The sequence below is a fragment of the Onychostruthus taczanowskii genome, unplaced genomic scaffold (assembly GCF_017590055.1).
Source record: "Onychostruthus taczanowskii isolate IOZ18803 unplaced genomic scaffold, ASM1759005v1 scaffold5, whole genome shotgun sequence".
Lineage (NCBI taxonomy): Eukaryota > Metazoa > Chordata > Aves > Passeriformes > Passeridae > Onychostruthus > Onychostruthus taczanowskii.
In genome coordinates this window covers 6,320,624-6,335,949 of record NW_024502568.1, presented here as the reverse complement: position 1 = coordinate 6,335,949, position 15,326 = coordinate 6,320,624, and the positions used below count along the sequence as shown (strand labels likewise).

General features: G+C 45.1%; 1 protein-coding gene across 2 annotated transcripts in view; it reads right to left on the bottom strand.

The window, feature by feature from the left end:
* FBXW4 (F-box and WD repeat domain containing 4) overlaps positions 1–15,326 on the bottom strand; it is a 60,347-nt gene that overhangs the window by 31,457 nt on the left and 13,564 nt on the right. For both annotated transcript variants that reach the window (XM_041415888.1, XM_041415889.1), the window contains exons 3-5: positions 13,392–13,577; positions 12,093–12,225; positions 9,699–9,793 (exon numbers count right to left, since the gene is read on the bottom strand). In XM_041415888.1, coding sequence (XP_041271822.1) covers positions 9,699–9,793; positions 12,093–12,225; positions 13,392–13,577 — 414 coding nt within the window. The remainder of the gene's footprint in view (positions 1–9,698; positions 9,794–12,092; positions 12,226–13,391; positions 13,578–15,326) is intronic.

The following is a 15,326-nucleotide window of genomic DNA, read 5'->3' as shown; positions in this document are numbered from 1 at the left end:
ACAGTATTCCTGGAGCTGAACCCACAGTCCTCCCAACATACAAACCCTGCTCCTAAGCCAAGCTATTCATTACTTGTGTTCAGTCTCTCCCTCCCTTCACTTCAATTTTCTCTATCAGTTCTTGTCTGTTAGAAAGGAAATCATAGATCTACACTCTCTAGACACAAGTTTCACCACACACCTGTTGTCAACATCCTGTAAGTTGAAAGTGACCAAAGAACCTCTTTGGAGGAAAAGCAACTAAGTGGGCCCTGATTGAAAAGGAGTGGAAATTGCTGGGTTCCACTGGTGGCACTGCCTGGAACAACCACCCTCTTGGAAAAAGTAGAACAGCTGGACATGCTGCCCAGATTGAGCATTGAGTATCCTGTTCTTGACAGTAAGATAAAGATGGAAAAGTACTGCAAGAGTGTTTTCTGTTATTAATAGGCACTTTGCTAATACTGCTCAAGATAGTCAGCTCCTTCTCAGTCATTTCCTGCTGCAGCCACTGAATCCCATTGGTCACAGCACTATATGGTCCATTACAAGCTATTTCCTCTCTACGTTTGCAATGCCTCCAAAACCTTTTGCAGAAAGTCCTGATGATCTCCCTTCCTGCCTCCCTCTGCAGACACAATTCCCTCATAATTTGACTTTCTGAGACCACAAATGGGGAGCGGGTAAGAGGCACACAAAGATTTACTCTTCATGGACAGCAGCCTTGCCCCTTCCTCCCCTTCCAGGCCCCCTCTCTATCTGGTCCATGCAAACAAACCCTGAGTGGGAAAGAACGTTTGGAAGAGGTCTGTGTCTGGGCCAGCCGCCTTTCATCCAGAAGATGCCTCTTCCCATTGGAAAATACAAGCATTGTGTGAAAACATTTTAATATATTCATGCACATTCCTATAGCTCGCAGGAGCGAGTGGGTCTCAGCACCCTCCCCTCCCTGCCTTCCAAATGATTTTCATAGGCAACGATGCACTGGGAATACCACTTGTTTTCTCGAATGCCCGCGAGTATGTAAATTGTGGGAATATGCAGGCCAAGGGCTGTGGTTTTATTGTGCTGCAGAAAAGATTTTACTAATTACTTGCCTAAACTCCAAAGCAGTACGCCTGCTTTTCTACAAAGCGGGAGACTGGGGAAGGTGGGGGTGGTGGGAAGAGGAGGAGGGGGACTAAAGAGAAAAAAAATAGCAAGGGGAAGACAGAGTAAAGGGAAAGAGGGAGAAGGAAAGAGAGCACAAGGGATGCATTTCAAAGTTTCTCCAGCAATTGGATGGGGGGGAGCTGGGCCCAATGTGAAATCATAGAGGTCAAAGGTGGGTCTCCCTCCCTTGTGAGAAAGTGGTGAATCAGGACGGTTTATCAAACGATCATTTTCTTTTGAAACTGGGAGGCAGAGGCTGGGACAATTCTGCAGATGTGCTTGATGAGTTCGGGACAAAAATGGGCCGCCTCCTCCCCCCCTCCCCCCTTTAAAGTCTCCCATCAGGGGTTGCTTCTCCCTCCACTGCTTCCAGGACCCTCCCCTCCCTTCTTCAGTGGTCAGCTGAGACCCCCACCCACTGACCGCCTTTGTATTCCTGGCCTTTGGACACAGTGACAGGGCCCTTTATGAGACCCCAATCAAGACCCCCATGTCACAGGTACCTAGTAGAGATACCAGACCCTTTTCAAATGAGGAACAACAAGGAAAATATGCTGGCCCATTGTCCCAGCACGGCACCAAGGGAGATGAAAGGGACAGGCTGCTCCCTCTCTGCAGACTGCCTGCCAATCAACCCCAGTTATTAAGGTCACGATGTGGAAATTCTTCTGACCTACACCTAATCAAAGATCCACCAAGGACTTTTGGGACAACATGGGGGAAAGTGGGAGAGCAAGCATTCCCCTGTCTTCTCCACCCATAAATACAGTGGGGCTTCCACAGAAAATTAGTAGGAGTTGTCCCAGCTACTGCTGCGGCACACTTGCCCCAAGTATCACTAGAGCAGCCAAGCAGAGTTCTGTGCTGGCATGCAGCCTCAGGAGAGCTTAAATTAAAAGCATTTCTCACTGAAAAGTTACAGAGTGAGCAATACTGGAGGTGGCTCAGAAGCCATGATGGAGGACACTGCGAGACAAATACTAAACATCCTCTTTCCTATTGCTGATATGTTCGGTTTGCGTGGGCTGTGGGTTTCACCAAACGTGGTCAGCACCATCCAACAGAGAGTCCTGAAGAAGAAAAACTCAGTGGATGTGAATCTCTGAGTCTCCAAAAGCACCTGGAAGAGTGGATAGATGCCAGTAGGGCAGAGCAGACATTCTGACTGCCCCCTTGCTTGATACAGGATGAAGATACTGAGATGATGCTGATGGCAGTGGTTTTTAGGACTACACAGAAATATCTCATAGAGAGGAGGCAGGAGCCATGTGCACTGCCAGAACAATGAGATGGAGACAAAACAATTTGAGCATGGGTCAGATGGCATCAGAGAAGCACATCCCACCAGACAACTCCAGAGCACTGGAACATGGACAAAATCAACTGCCTCTGAAAGGTTGTTCTGTATCACTCACTGAGTCATCACCATACACTCAGAACACTCAGACATGATACTTCAACCTGACACAAGAAATGACAGACTAAGTCTGTGACAGTTCACACAAAAAGGAAAGAAAAAAATCCAAACTCCATAACAGGAACATTATTCAGCATATATAGGATGTTTCTGCGAGTGCATGACTTTGAATTAGGGCCTCCAGAAGAGCCGCATAGTGTAAGTCATGGCCACCACTGGCACTCTTATGATCCGTCTTGAAGAAACAGAAATTTTTGGCACTCTTCTTTATGCACCATATCTACTGTCATTCAGGGAATAACCTTCCTGATCCCATGCCAGCTTGCTGCTCTCATCCTGTTGGCATTCTTCAAAGCCCACCTGGATGAAGGTCTTAGTGAAAGGAAAACAAATTTTGGGGTGGTAGTATGGTGAAGTCATAGAAAGTGGAACAGTCACAGCCACCAAGCTGCAAGTTTTTTTAATGCTAAACACTGCTCACGTGGTGGCTCATCTTCCTCTTTTAGCTAAAAGATACCAGTGCAGTGCTACTTGAGCCCCCCATTCCTGTCAGAGAGCCTGCAGAAGGTAACAGCCTACCAGCGGTGACCAGCTGGGTTAGAGATGAGACGTGGAAGATTTCAAAAGAGCTCTGGGACAAATACTCATGTCTTTACACAAATCCTACTACACTGCTTCTCCACTGCAAGTCACTGACATTCCTAAAATTATCCCTTTGTTCCCTGGCTTTTATGCAACTGTTGAAGCAGGTGGAAAACAGCTTTTTTTTTCTTGATGTTGAACCAATTGCTCTTAGACCAAAAACTGATCAGCCATGGCAAGGCATGGTCTGGTTCAGGTCGTTTTAAGCCAAGATCCAAACTGACACCTCAGACACTGTAAGCCGCAGTGCTGGAGCAGACATTACTTAAACCCTGCAGCACAAAAGACAGATATTGCCTTTACTTCAGGGCAATATCCTGCGCTATCACCCTCCTTTCAAATGCCAATGGCAGGCTGAGGATCAGTCTCCTGCTGTCCTCAGGGTGAATCAACACTCCTTTAGAAGGGCCAGGCTGCTATCTTAGGACACTACAGCTTCACTTCCCACCTCAGGGCATGAGCTTGCATCCTCAGAGTGACAGGTTCAGCCACATCTGGGAGGAGTAACAGTGGAAGCTGAGCCTGGTTAGAGGCATCTGCACCTGGGGCTCTCACTGTGCAAGAAGTGTCCATCCCTCCGTGTCCCTTCCCGCCCCCAAAAGCAGTCATTTGAAAGGCGGGGAGGGAACAGACACCACTCTAATTGTAGGAGTGAAACCTGGCATCCTCCTGCTCATCTACCTTTGCACTCCATTTCTGTTTCTCTTTGAACCTCTGGTACAGCTTGTCAGGTCGCTGCCCTCCTGAGAGATCAGAAAAAAAAAATAAAACAGTGATTACTATTGTACACTGATATGCAAGCTGGAGAAAGAGAGAGAGAAAAGGAGAGAACAGCCTCCATGTGTCAGACTATGAAAGGGCTTCGACTGAAGCCACCTGAAAAACAAACCCTTAATTTAAATGTTAATGAAAGTGCTGAAGAGACATCAGAGGCTTTCATTTCTCTACAAGGAACAGATTCACCAGGTCTAGAATTTATGGCCCCCTTCACCTCCCCTCTCTTCTTCTCTGCTCCATCAGCCACAGAAGTAAGGAAAGGAAAAAAACCCTAATTTTAACATTAACTCCACACTTCCACCCTAGGATGCAATTGCTAAATTATCTGTTGGCAGGACACTGATCAAAGGTGGAAAAACAAAGGCACACTGCACAACTGAGCAAAGGTAAACAGCAGCCAAGGTCTGGTGAAGTTACCTTCTCCCCCTGCGAACTTAAAAAGCAAAAAGAAAACAATCACAAACTGGAAATGGAAACCTCAAACCATAAGGTTGCCAGCCCCCTTGACTAAGTTTCTTCTGTCACATCGATTAAACAGTCATGGATTCTCCTGTGCAAACCATGCAGCACAAGAAAGATGCTTCCTCCAAGCTTTCTGAGACAGACTTTCCCCTCAAGCAAGGGGAAAAATTATAAAAAACTGCAGGGGGAGGAAAAAAAAATTCAATATGCAACACAGCTCAACACAATTAGAAACAGATGTCTGCGTTCCAACTCAGTCAGCTACTGCCTCCCAAAACCTGCTCACCTGCCTGCAATCACTAGTGAGCCAATTCACACACTCACAGAAAATATATAAATTAGAGTATTGGCCAAAAGTGACAAAAAGGAAGGAAGTCATCAATCACGTGAGCTTTAGAGGGCAAAAGAAAGAAACTGAAGTGAAGAAAGGTAAGCTGCAGTTTTATAGAAATGTTTGCATATTTGTTTGTTTCTAGAGGAGAGGGAAAACGGACATGCATGTTCATGTGTTCACCCACATGAAGAAGACAAAATAGAGCTATTCTCACACAGTTAAAGAAGGTAAAACAAAGTCTTCTTCCTCCCAACATCAAGGGAACAGTCAGGGCAAATGGATAAGACACAGGTGTCATTTTAGCTCCAGAGGGGAGAAACTGATACTCATTTCCTGCTCCTCAGCTTTAGGGTGAAAGAGCACCAAGTCAGTTATGGCTATTGCATGTACCTAGAAACCTACATCCAGATCACCCTCTGAGGTCAGTAAAAGATGGCAGTTAATGCCACCACTAACTCTGCACGTCCACTCTGGGATCTCACAGTTGAGCAGGTTCTTCCTACCCTACTTAAGAAACAGCTGCAGGTCAGAGTCCCCTCTCAATTATTCAAACCAACCAGGCTCTACGAAGATCCCCAAGGACAGCAGAGCTATTGCTGCCGGCTGTTTTGCTGGCAATGCACAAACCCCAACAAAACTCAGTTACTTCTCCCAGGTCCTAGCAGACTCAGAGAGGTTAACTGCACAAAGCAAGGTCAAAGCAGAGCACACTACAGCCAACAGCTCATCTTGATATGCAGTAGGGGAAACCTGCTGATGAAATCGGAGTAAGAAATGAGGGCAGGGGAACATTATCCAACATTTTAACTTCTACCCATTAGGGCTTCAATTGCACAGTTAAAACCACTGCAAAGTTCCTCTGATTCAAGTGAATTGTTTTGCTCTAAGACAACCTGCAAGATCAGATTGTTACAGTTTCACAAGAAGTTTCTAGATAACTATTAAAAAGAAGCCCTCAAAATTAATCATTTTGATCGCTCCAAATGGAAGAGAGGCCCATTCAGTAAAGTAACCTTTCTCTTCCTTCCTTTCCCCAATGAGTTTGAGGCTCGTTTTACAATTTGCCTGAGGTTGTCCATAGAAGCAGAGATATGCTCCGATATTACTTCCTCATATAATAATCCATGGGACAGGCAATTAGGTTAAAATCAGAATGTTCAAATACAGGAGTTTGGTCTCAACTACCACACTGCATAAATAGGAGAGCCAGCCTGGCTTTTTAAATGTAGCTGTTCATGTAAGTACATATTTTCCTTTAAATTAAGCATCCAATGCAGACAGCTAGTCTTCAGTACAAACTTTCCTTCTCTCTGCAGTTAACCTGCATTCACCAAGACAATATCCAAAAGGAGAGGTCATCTATTGTAGCAGACTAATGACAAAGTCAGAAAAGAACAGACTGTCTCTTGGGCTTACATACCCAAAGCATGTTTCTGTCACAGTAGGGCACTTTATGATTGCCCCAAAGTGTACCATGGGTTTCCTAGCTCTCTACCCACAGCTGAAACCTGGCATCCTGCTGCTTATCTACAGTCGCACAATGGAAACCATTTGTGTGCCTCCATCTTCTCTTTTCTTCCTTTAAAATCTGACACACTTTGAGTACAGCATCTCATGATAAATATTTAAATATTTAAAAATGAAAATAACAAATGCCAGTGGCCAGACCTGGCAGGAGAAGTCAGCTTAGATCTGAGTACTTTTTTAAATTCAACACAAAAAAAATCTGGATCCAAGATTAATAATGAACTTAACATGAAGGTGCACTTTTTTCTTTCCCCACCAGTTTACATTGTACACTGCTCCCATCTCTTCCCTGGCTACTGCCACCTCAGGAACCACAAAGCATGAAGGTTCCACTGCTCTACCAGAAACTCCTAAGTTTGCCTCACTTTGCACATTTGAATTGGTCCACTGCACTTAGGTTTGCCCTGGTCCCTGAGCACACATAAGTCACTGCAGTAAGCACCAGTAAATGAAAGTTTAACATCTGCATGATGCAGAGTTCAAAAGGCAAATGAACTCGTAGGGGGAAGAGGATTAGTAACAGCTAAGAAATGTAATTTAGGGTATGCAGCAGAGTAAGTACAGCATTTTACTAATCCATGGAGAAGGACAGCTTCAGAGATCAATTAAACCAGTGGATGAAAGAAACTGATGAGGTACTCTTATTTTAAATATCCTACTTTAAGAACTCTCTCAGAGTCTTCTCTAGTCACATGAGACATGCAATGCGTAACCTGCTATACAAAGCACACCAACCTGCATAACTTGGCAGACTCAGAATGAACACAATGCCCTCCTATCCCCAATACCCTGCAGTGCACTGTTAGGGATCCCCAAAGCAATGAAGCTCCAACAACACACGTGGATGTCAAGACACTTCCATGGCCGAAAAGCTTAAGTAAAGGACTAAGCACAGTTTTCCTCTGCACAATATGAAGAGATGATCCAATATTCTTGGTACCCTTTTAATACCTCTTCCCCTACCTAATCTCCCTTATAGGAATCATTCTGTTTGCAGACCCAGAAACATCCAGAATAGCACCACTACACTAAGAACAAGGAAGCCTCCTCCCCCAGCTCCGCATATGTACAGGATGATCTCTGTAGTGACACAGGGAAAATATGGACAAATCAAAGCAGAATACCTAAGGAAAAATGCCTGAAAGCAGAGGAGCTGTGCTCTAAGAGCACAAGTCTCTAATGTTTGGCCTGAGTGTACAGGCACTGTCCTCTAGAGTAGCAGTCCAGCAGTGCAGGACTACTACAGCAGGCGCAGCAGAAAACCCAGCTGTGGGTCAGGAGCATATGGGATTACACGAAGCTTCACACAGAGGAAGACATCACTGAAAAGACAGAAAGTTTCAGCCCATTAACAGCTGAAGTTCAGTAAGAATACCACCCTGACGACTCTAGAGTCTAAGTCCTGGCAAAATTCCAGGTCAGGAAACCACTGCTTCTCCAAAGCAATTTTGAATGGCTAGAGTTGGAGGAGCCTTCCTTTCTCCTAACCCACTGCACACAACTGCTTTGAGCTCTGTGTGTCCATAGTAGAGACAGCTGCCATTTCTCAGCAGCAGTGGGCCAAAATACTTAGGTGGCTGGAGCCTGATTCTCCAGCAGTTATATACCAGTAGAACTACCTGTCCTTATGGAGGAGATCTCAGTTTACATGAGCACAACTGAGAAGGGAGAATCAGAAGGTCATGTTAAATGTTTAGGAGGAAGTGGAGGTTATAGGCCATGTTCAGCCTCACTGGGGAACAAATGTATCCAAGCTCTGGCTAGAAGGATGGGGACTGCAAGGGAGGAAAAGCTTCAGACATAAGTGCATAGGGAATGCATATGGGTGAAATATGGGCTCCTGCAAATAAAACAGAAACCACAGATCTCCCCAAAGCAGACTTTCCTAGACACCAGATATTATCTTTTTGATACTCACCCTCATTAGACAGCAAGTAATAAAACCTATTAGTGAAAAATTCATCTCCCCTGCCCCTTGCCCTGGCCAACCCCCACCACATGCCCTCCTGCTCTGATCCTCTCTCTCTTCTAGGATGGCTGCGATTTGTTCTGAGAAGCGACAGGTTTATAGGTTAGCCGACACCTTCTCTCTGTGGAATTTTAATTAACTTCTCCCATCGTCAATATGTTAAGGAGCAGGGTTCCCATTATACGAGGTCAGCAGCGTGTTTCAGGCCCTGCTATATCAGCCGTCAAATTGAAGAATTAATGACGTGGCTAATTGGCTCTAATTCTCCACACCCCCCTCCCTAAAATATGGAGGGGTAAGGGGAGGGTGCAGTAGGTTGGGCTAGTGGGAGAGGCTGGTACAGTCCAGAATCTCATAAAAAATGAGAGCGCACAATTTAAGCCCACTTGTTCATGGGTTAGCTGTTCCACCACCTCCAATTTATCACCCTGCAGGGAGGAAAGGGGGGTGGGGAGACTGAGGGTAAATATTGTGACAGAGAGTGTGCACAAGCATGCACACCATGGAGGGGAACACCATCCTGACAAGAGGCCACGGCAGTAGGTCATCACTTAGGAGTAGGAAGCAGAATGCCACTGGCCTCTAACTAGCCACGGTGCCTGAGCCACAGCCTGTCTGCCAGAAAAGGGACACTTGCAGCACAGAAGACAGCAAAGGGCTTCTACTCACATCTTGCAGCAGCACTAACGCACATGGCTATTCTTCAAAAACACTAATTGTCTCAAACACTCAGAGCAAAGGAACAAGACAACAGCAAAATCATAGTAAGCCTGGAGTGTCATTTCCCTGATAAAGCCATTAGCTCAGTACCACTAAGTTTCTGCTGCCTGCAAAACAAGCTTGGAAATCTAACAAGGACAGCAGTTGTGGGCAGTATTTTGATATTGCACAAGCCTAAAATTCAGCAGTTGCAGACATCACATGAGCAGCAACAGCAGCTCTTCTTCCTCTCTTCCCTGAGGTATGCTGAGGAAGAACCTCTCTTGCAAGCAGGCCAGTTTAACAGAGAACCAAAGAGACAGACCACTGCTGGTTGGAGTAAGATTTTAACGCTGAGAGTTTCTCAGATTTTCACTTCCTCAATAACAGAGCACTTCAAAGAACACCCTGGAAAACACTGGTGTATGCTCACTGTTTCTAATTAACAAGTCAGCGTTCCTTCCTCAAGAAAGAATGAACAGGTCTCACCTGAGGCACTAAGAGGAACCCAGGGCCACCTTCATGGCCTCTTTATAAGGGGATTACTCTGCTGGTATAGGAAATAAGGGCCACATGCTCTTCCCTGAGCTCCTGTAGCAGGCACAAGCACCTGATCAGCCTCCACACAAACCAAGTCCCTGAACCGTCACATTGGTGCCTCACAAAGATTTGTGGACACACAGCCTATCCAACTCCTTTACTTCTCTCTGATGAAAATTGGGAATAAAGAGATCTGTTACCTTAATAATGGGCTGATAGCAATGGACCACACTCGATCCTCTGTCTGCACAGTATGTAGACACTGACCAACTCTGCCCGCCGACAGGGACCAAACCTAAAGAGAGAGATGCATGTTATGCCACATCACCCAAAATTGCAGAATGTAGGATGCATGCTGCTAATGTGCTGGAAGAGCTGCCCAAACTACCATGCCTACCTTCCCACAGACGCTCTCCCTGAATTCCAATTACTTATTTTGGGGGAGCAGAGCCTTCAGTTGCTGGCAGAAACAAGCACTTGAAGTCAGCTTGTAAGTATGACCTTCCACCCCATTGGTAACAGAGAGAGCAGCCCCATCACCACTTGCTCTCTAAGGGCAGCATTCAACACAAACGCCTCATCTTCTGTAGTTAAATAAATGACAATTAGGATTTCTTCAAATCTGTTCTCTTGAACAGTGTGAGAAGACTTAGTAGCATCCCTGAAAATTTCCATTAATATTAACTATAAAGTTAATCATTCACCAGCCTGTAAAATAATCCTCTTTTAGAAGACCCCACTTTAGACCAAGTTTTTCAAATGTACCCCAGGCTGCTTTCAAACTTGGCTGTCCTTGCTCACTGACAGTACGAGAGAATTCCTTCCCTCCCCCAACGGTGCAAACATGCACATCTCCTTCCACCAGTTCATCCCTTTGTTTTTGGGTCCTAAAAAAGGCCCCAAAATTCTTGCTGGGGCCTCTGCTAGTGGCCCCTCATTTTCTCCACCTTGCCATCATTCTTGGCCCACAGGACTCAAGCCCCCCAGTTGTCTGTAACCAACCCCCAGTGTTTTGCTTCAAGACTTCAAAGCGTGGAGTGCCCTATTTGTTTGTTTGTTGATAATGCCCAGGATTGCAGGCTATTCTTGTCAGCGGGGAATTTAGCACCTAGTGTCAGCAAAAGCAGCAGAAAAGCTTAACTCCTTTAAGGCATCCCTATCTCCTACAGGTTAAAAATATTGCTCAGAGCACACTATCTGCTGCCTATCACACAGGAATGTACATTAACAGCTCTTCAGGGCTTAGTCCTAATCAACACTCAGCAGAGCCCTCAATAGCTTAGACACTTAGAGCCCCTTTAAAAGGTTGGTAGGGATTCCCTTCCACCCTCCAAGAGCCTCATTCGCGCAAACAAGACAGCCTACAAAAGAGATGATAAAAAATAAGAGGTGAACATCCCCAGAGTATATGCTGTAGAGAGCACTGTGTGGGCAAGATCTCACACTAGCTCTAAGAAAAACAGCTTGAAATTCCCCTCTGGGCTTCAGGAATTTGTTCTCAAGGTCGGGGATGTCTCCTCCAGCTGTCAGAGAAGTAGCAAGAAGGCACTCTCCCAGAAAAGAGGATCCACAGACCAGAGAGGAGCAGCACTGCTGAAGTGTGAGACAAAGCAGCATCAAGGTCTTACTCCCAGGAGGCAAACAGCAATCCCAAAATTGCCTTTTGCATTGGAACATTGCTTGCTTGACTTAGAAGTGGTTTTACTCAGGAGTACATCTGTTTAGAGGGACCAACAAAAATAAATCAGGTCATGCTGCTTCACACACTTCCTATAAAACCTTGAAAGGTTTTATACTGCAGATACTGCATCATGCTAGCAGGATAAGGGTGAAACATCTGTGTAGAGCTTCCTAAACTGATCAAACAGAGCTGATTACAGCTCAGAGGAACAAGTCTCCAGGTCCACACAAGAACAAAGCATTGCCAACCAGATCCAAAAGGACAAAAATCAACAACGTCCTGCCCCAAAAAGAAATAGCCAAAAATTATGTGACAGGACCCAGTGATGCCAGCTGGAAGAGATAAACGGGAGCTAACAATACTCATAGTCTAACTTCATTCCTGGTTTGCAAACCAAGAACCATTGGGAAAAAAAAAAAACCACACAAGAAAACCCACACACAAATAAATAAACCACAAAATTAGTAAATAACCATAGATTTGGAAATTACATCATCCTATCCTTCACAGAAACTGAATATATAACAGAGAGTATGTTAAACCACATTGCAATGTTAAATAACACAACAAGGATGGGTTTGAGATCCATACAGCAAATTTCACACTAACTGGCAGGCATCTCCACTACAGTGTAGATGGATGTACAGGAAAAGAAGCAAAACATCAGCTACTTCCTTCTGCACTTCCAAGTTTAAGCCAGCAGCTGATGCTGTAAATTACTGCCAAATCTCCTGCTAACAAGCCTGGCAGAGCAAGCATCTTTTCAGAGACATGAGCCAAGACAGTCAGCATTCCTCCTGCAAGGAGGACAGGGCTCACAACAATTCTGCTGACACTTAAATATTCATAGCACAAGACCTCTGAAGTCACCTCTACAGCAGCACCTGCAGCTGCTGAAACACTCCCTGCTCACCTTGGCTGTTCGGTCCCGGGAGCCGCTGACAATGAGGCCGCCTTGGAAGTCCACACAGTTCACCTCCTGCTCATGTGCAGAGAACTTGACGCTGTAGGAGCCATGGAGCTTGTGAAGGACAACACTTCCATCTCTGAAAAACAAATCCACAGGCAGGGAATTTGGACCTCTTGGACATGCACCTTCCACTAAGCTTTGGAGTGCTACAAAAAGACCAGGACTGGTCTCTGACAGGGGCTGAAATTCATGCAGCATTATGAACCCTCCACTCTTCACACATCACCTGTTCTCTTGCAATTCCACATCTGGCCAGTTAAAGCCTGATCTGATGCATTAGAAAATTTTCCTGGCTATCTTTCCACCCTTCACTTTGTGTTAAGCTGCAGAAACTATAGCAAAGTAGCCATTCCTCCTCCTACTGCTTTGAGCTTGCCAGAATCCTGTCTGTATGCTGAATGGCTGGAGTAAGGGAACAAGTGAGAGTACATTCTCACCCATGTCCAAGCCTCAGCTTTTCATTCATTTCAGAGCAGCCATGCAGGGTACTGTGCTTTGAATTAACTACCCAGACATTTAGACCTTTTTCAAGCAACACAGTTACTGGAATTTTAAATGCAAGCCCTCATTTTCACCTGAATTTTGGTCTACAGTTCACAGGGGAAAGTCCCACAATACCCAGGGCAGACAACCATGCTTGTCTCTCCCAATTCTGTGTTTAACTGTTGGGCATATTTTTATAGTTTTAGCTATTAATGAAAGTCCTGTCACTTGCTGTAACTGTAAAAGTCCAGTCAAATGCAAAATGAATTGGAGAAGTGTATGTGTGTGCTAGAAGGCTTGGCAGTTTTTCCCCTCACCACAATTACATCAGTGTGTCTAATAAACACAAACTTGTCTCTAGAAAACCTTCTGCACTACTGCAGTCCCAGCTAACCAGCAGTACTGATTATCAGAACAGTCGAGCTACCCTGGCTCTAACAGGGAAAGAAATGAAATTTGTACAACAGTCAGGTTTGCCTGATCAGTCATTCCTGATTCAACAATCCTGTGGACATCACCACAAGTTTACAGAGCAAAGGACACTTTTTAAGGTCAACAGTGTGAGACTCAGCTCCTTCACTGCTGCAGGTGAAGCTTTTTCAGGCCAGAACCAAAATTGTAAGAGAGGAAGCAGCAGCAGCTGACCACAGCCAAGCATTAGGACACTGTGTACCAAAACTCTGCTCTGGACTGGAGTTACACAGAATCTTTCCAACTTCACTGGCAAAACCCTCGGGCTCCTTCATTGACCCAACTTACCCCCCTCCACTGACAATGTGGGAGTTGACAAGAACAAAGCGACACACGTCCTCCTGGTGGCCAGAGAAGATGGCTTGAGGGTGACGCTGCAAACCTGTCCCCTCTGCACAGAGCTGGTATGCCTGGATGTTCTCCGCTTGAGACAGGTAGAGATATTCACCATCCAGCTCCATCCAGGGCATCAAACTGCAAACAGACAGCAGGTTGGGAGCACGCAGGAGTGGGGAGAAGAAAACTAAGCAAAACAAGCTCACACAGAAAAAGAAAAAAAATCCATATACAAACATATCAACAAAAAAAAATGCCTGCTTAAGAAAAGTGAAGTTGGAGCAGCAAGTGACATGAAAAAGCAGGGCTTAATATAGCAGCACAGCTACAAGTGAAGCTTCTCCAGCAACATAAAAAGCAGATTACATTGTTGGCATTTTTCTAACCCAGAGTGAGGAAAAGGAAGCATGGAATCTCCGAAAGAGAGGATGGCCAAAAGTCTAGTGAACATAGATAGGGAAATACTTTAGGGCCCCTGAACCTGCAAATGAGCTCTGTACTTTTTAAGAAACTAGACTCTGGTGTTGGTGAGCTATGCTGAGCATTTCTAAGAGAGCACTCAATGTGAGGCTGTTGGTGCAAACAGTCACTCTTGATCCTGAACACTGTTTGCTGGTGCCCAGCAGAGGCCACAAAGCTGCCACAGTTTCAAACATCTCTAAGCAGGGGAGCATGTCACCAAAGTACCACAGATCTTCCTACAGACAGAAAGTCACCTGCCTCCTGCACTCTGAGGCTACCCAAGAACTTTATGCTCATCATACAGAGGACATATTTTTCTATATCCACACCTCTTCCCCTGCTGAGCCATAAGCTGTAGAGCAAGCTCTTGGTTTCTCTTGCCCATCTTTTAGAAGAGCCCATATGCCCTTTCTGCCCACGGCTTTATGTGGGACAGTGGCAGGTGTGTCACTGGATCTGACAAACCTTCCAGGCCATGGGTTCCAGGCCATGTGCAGTGGAGCCAAAAAAACTATTCCAGAGTATTCTGAAGATTGATGTTACATATTGAAAATATGCTTTACTTTCTGGGAGATCAAGAAGAGGACACGACACGCATGCAACATTCTGAATCAAGTCTGCCATCTCAAGACTTTTATTTATTCTTGAAACAAAACCAAAATATAGAAGAAAATAGGCTACAATACACACTTAGGTAGGCAGTGAGAGCTTTTCTCAAGATTTTGCTTTTGTGTAGCCAACAGAGAATCAGCAAATAAGATTTCTGGATATAGTGAGGCCAGATACAAAGACACGTGGGACTCATGTCCTATGGGGCACAGATGTGTGAAAATGTCTCTGCTCTGCAGTCATTGCCAAGTGCACCAATGTCCATGGAAACACTGAGCAAATCCAGAGCCTTTCTACAGAGTAACCTTTCAGTTTTCAAACTATTCAGGAACAAATGTCTTTGAAAGCAGTGGGGCTTCTCAAAAAACCTGTGTCCCTCTTTTTTTTAGATCATTTATCCTCAGAGGTCATGATTTTCTGTGTCATCAGAGTCATTACACACAGCCGCACCTTGTAACATCGCAGTGAACAACTAGATACAAGCAAGAGGACAAGATTGCTCATTAGACAGAAGATTCCAGCTTGCCTGTATTCATCTCCAGTAACAGGCCTTTAATCACATGGACAAAGCAGTTGAGTTTATAATATTCATCTGGGACTTGATCATATACATGGAAAAAGTAAGAGGCATCTTTAGAGCAGGAGCTTTGGGTTTAGGCAGGCTTTGATTTCCCCTTCCTTCCTCCACTCCTACGCAGTCCTCTAAAAGCAAGTGAATATCCAGCTTACCTAGACTACAGCCAGTTTCTGCAGCTCTCCTTTTGCAGAAGTTTAGCTTTTTACCTTTTTCTATGGCTTTTTCATAAGGAGAAGTAA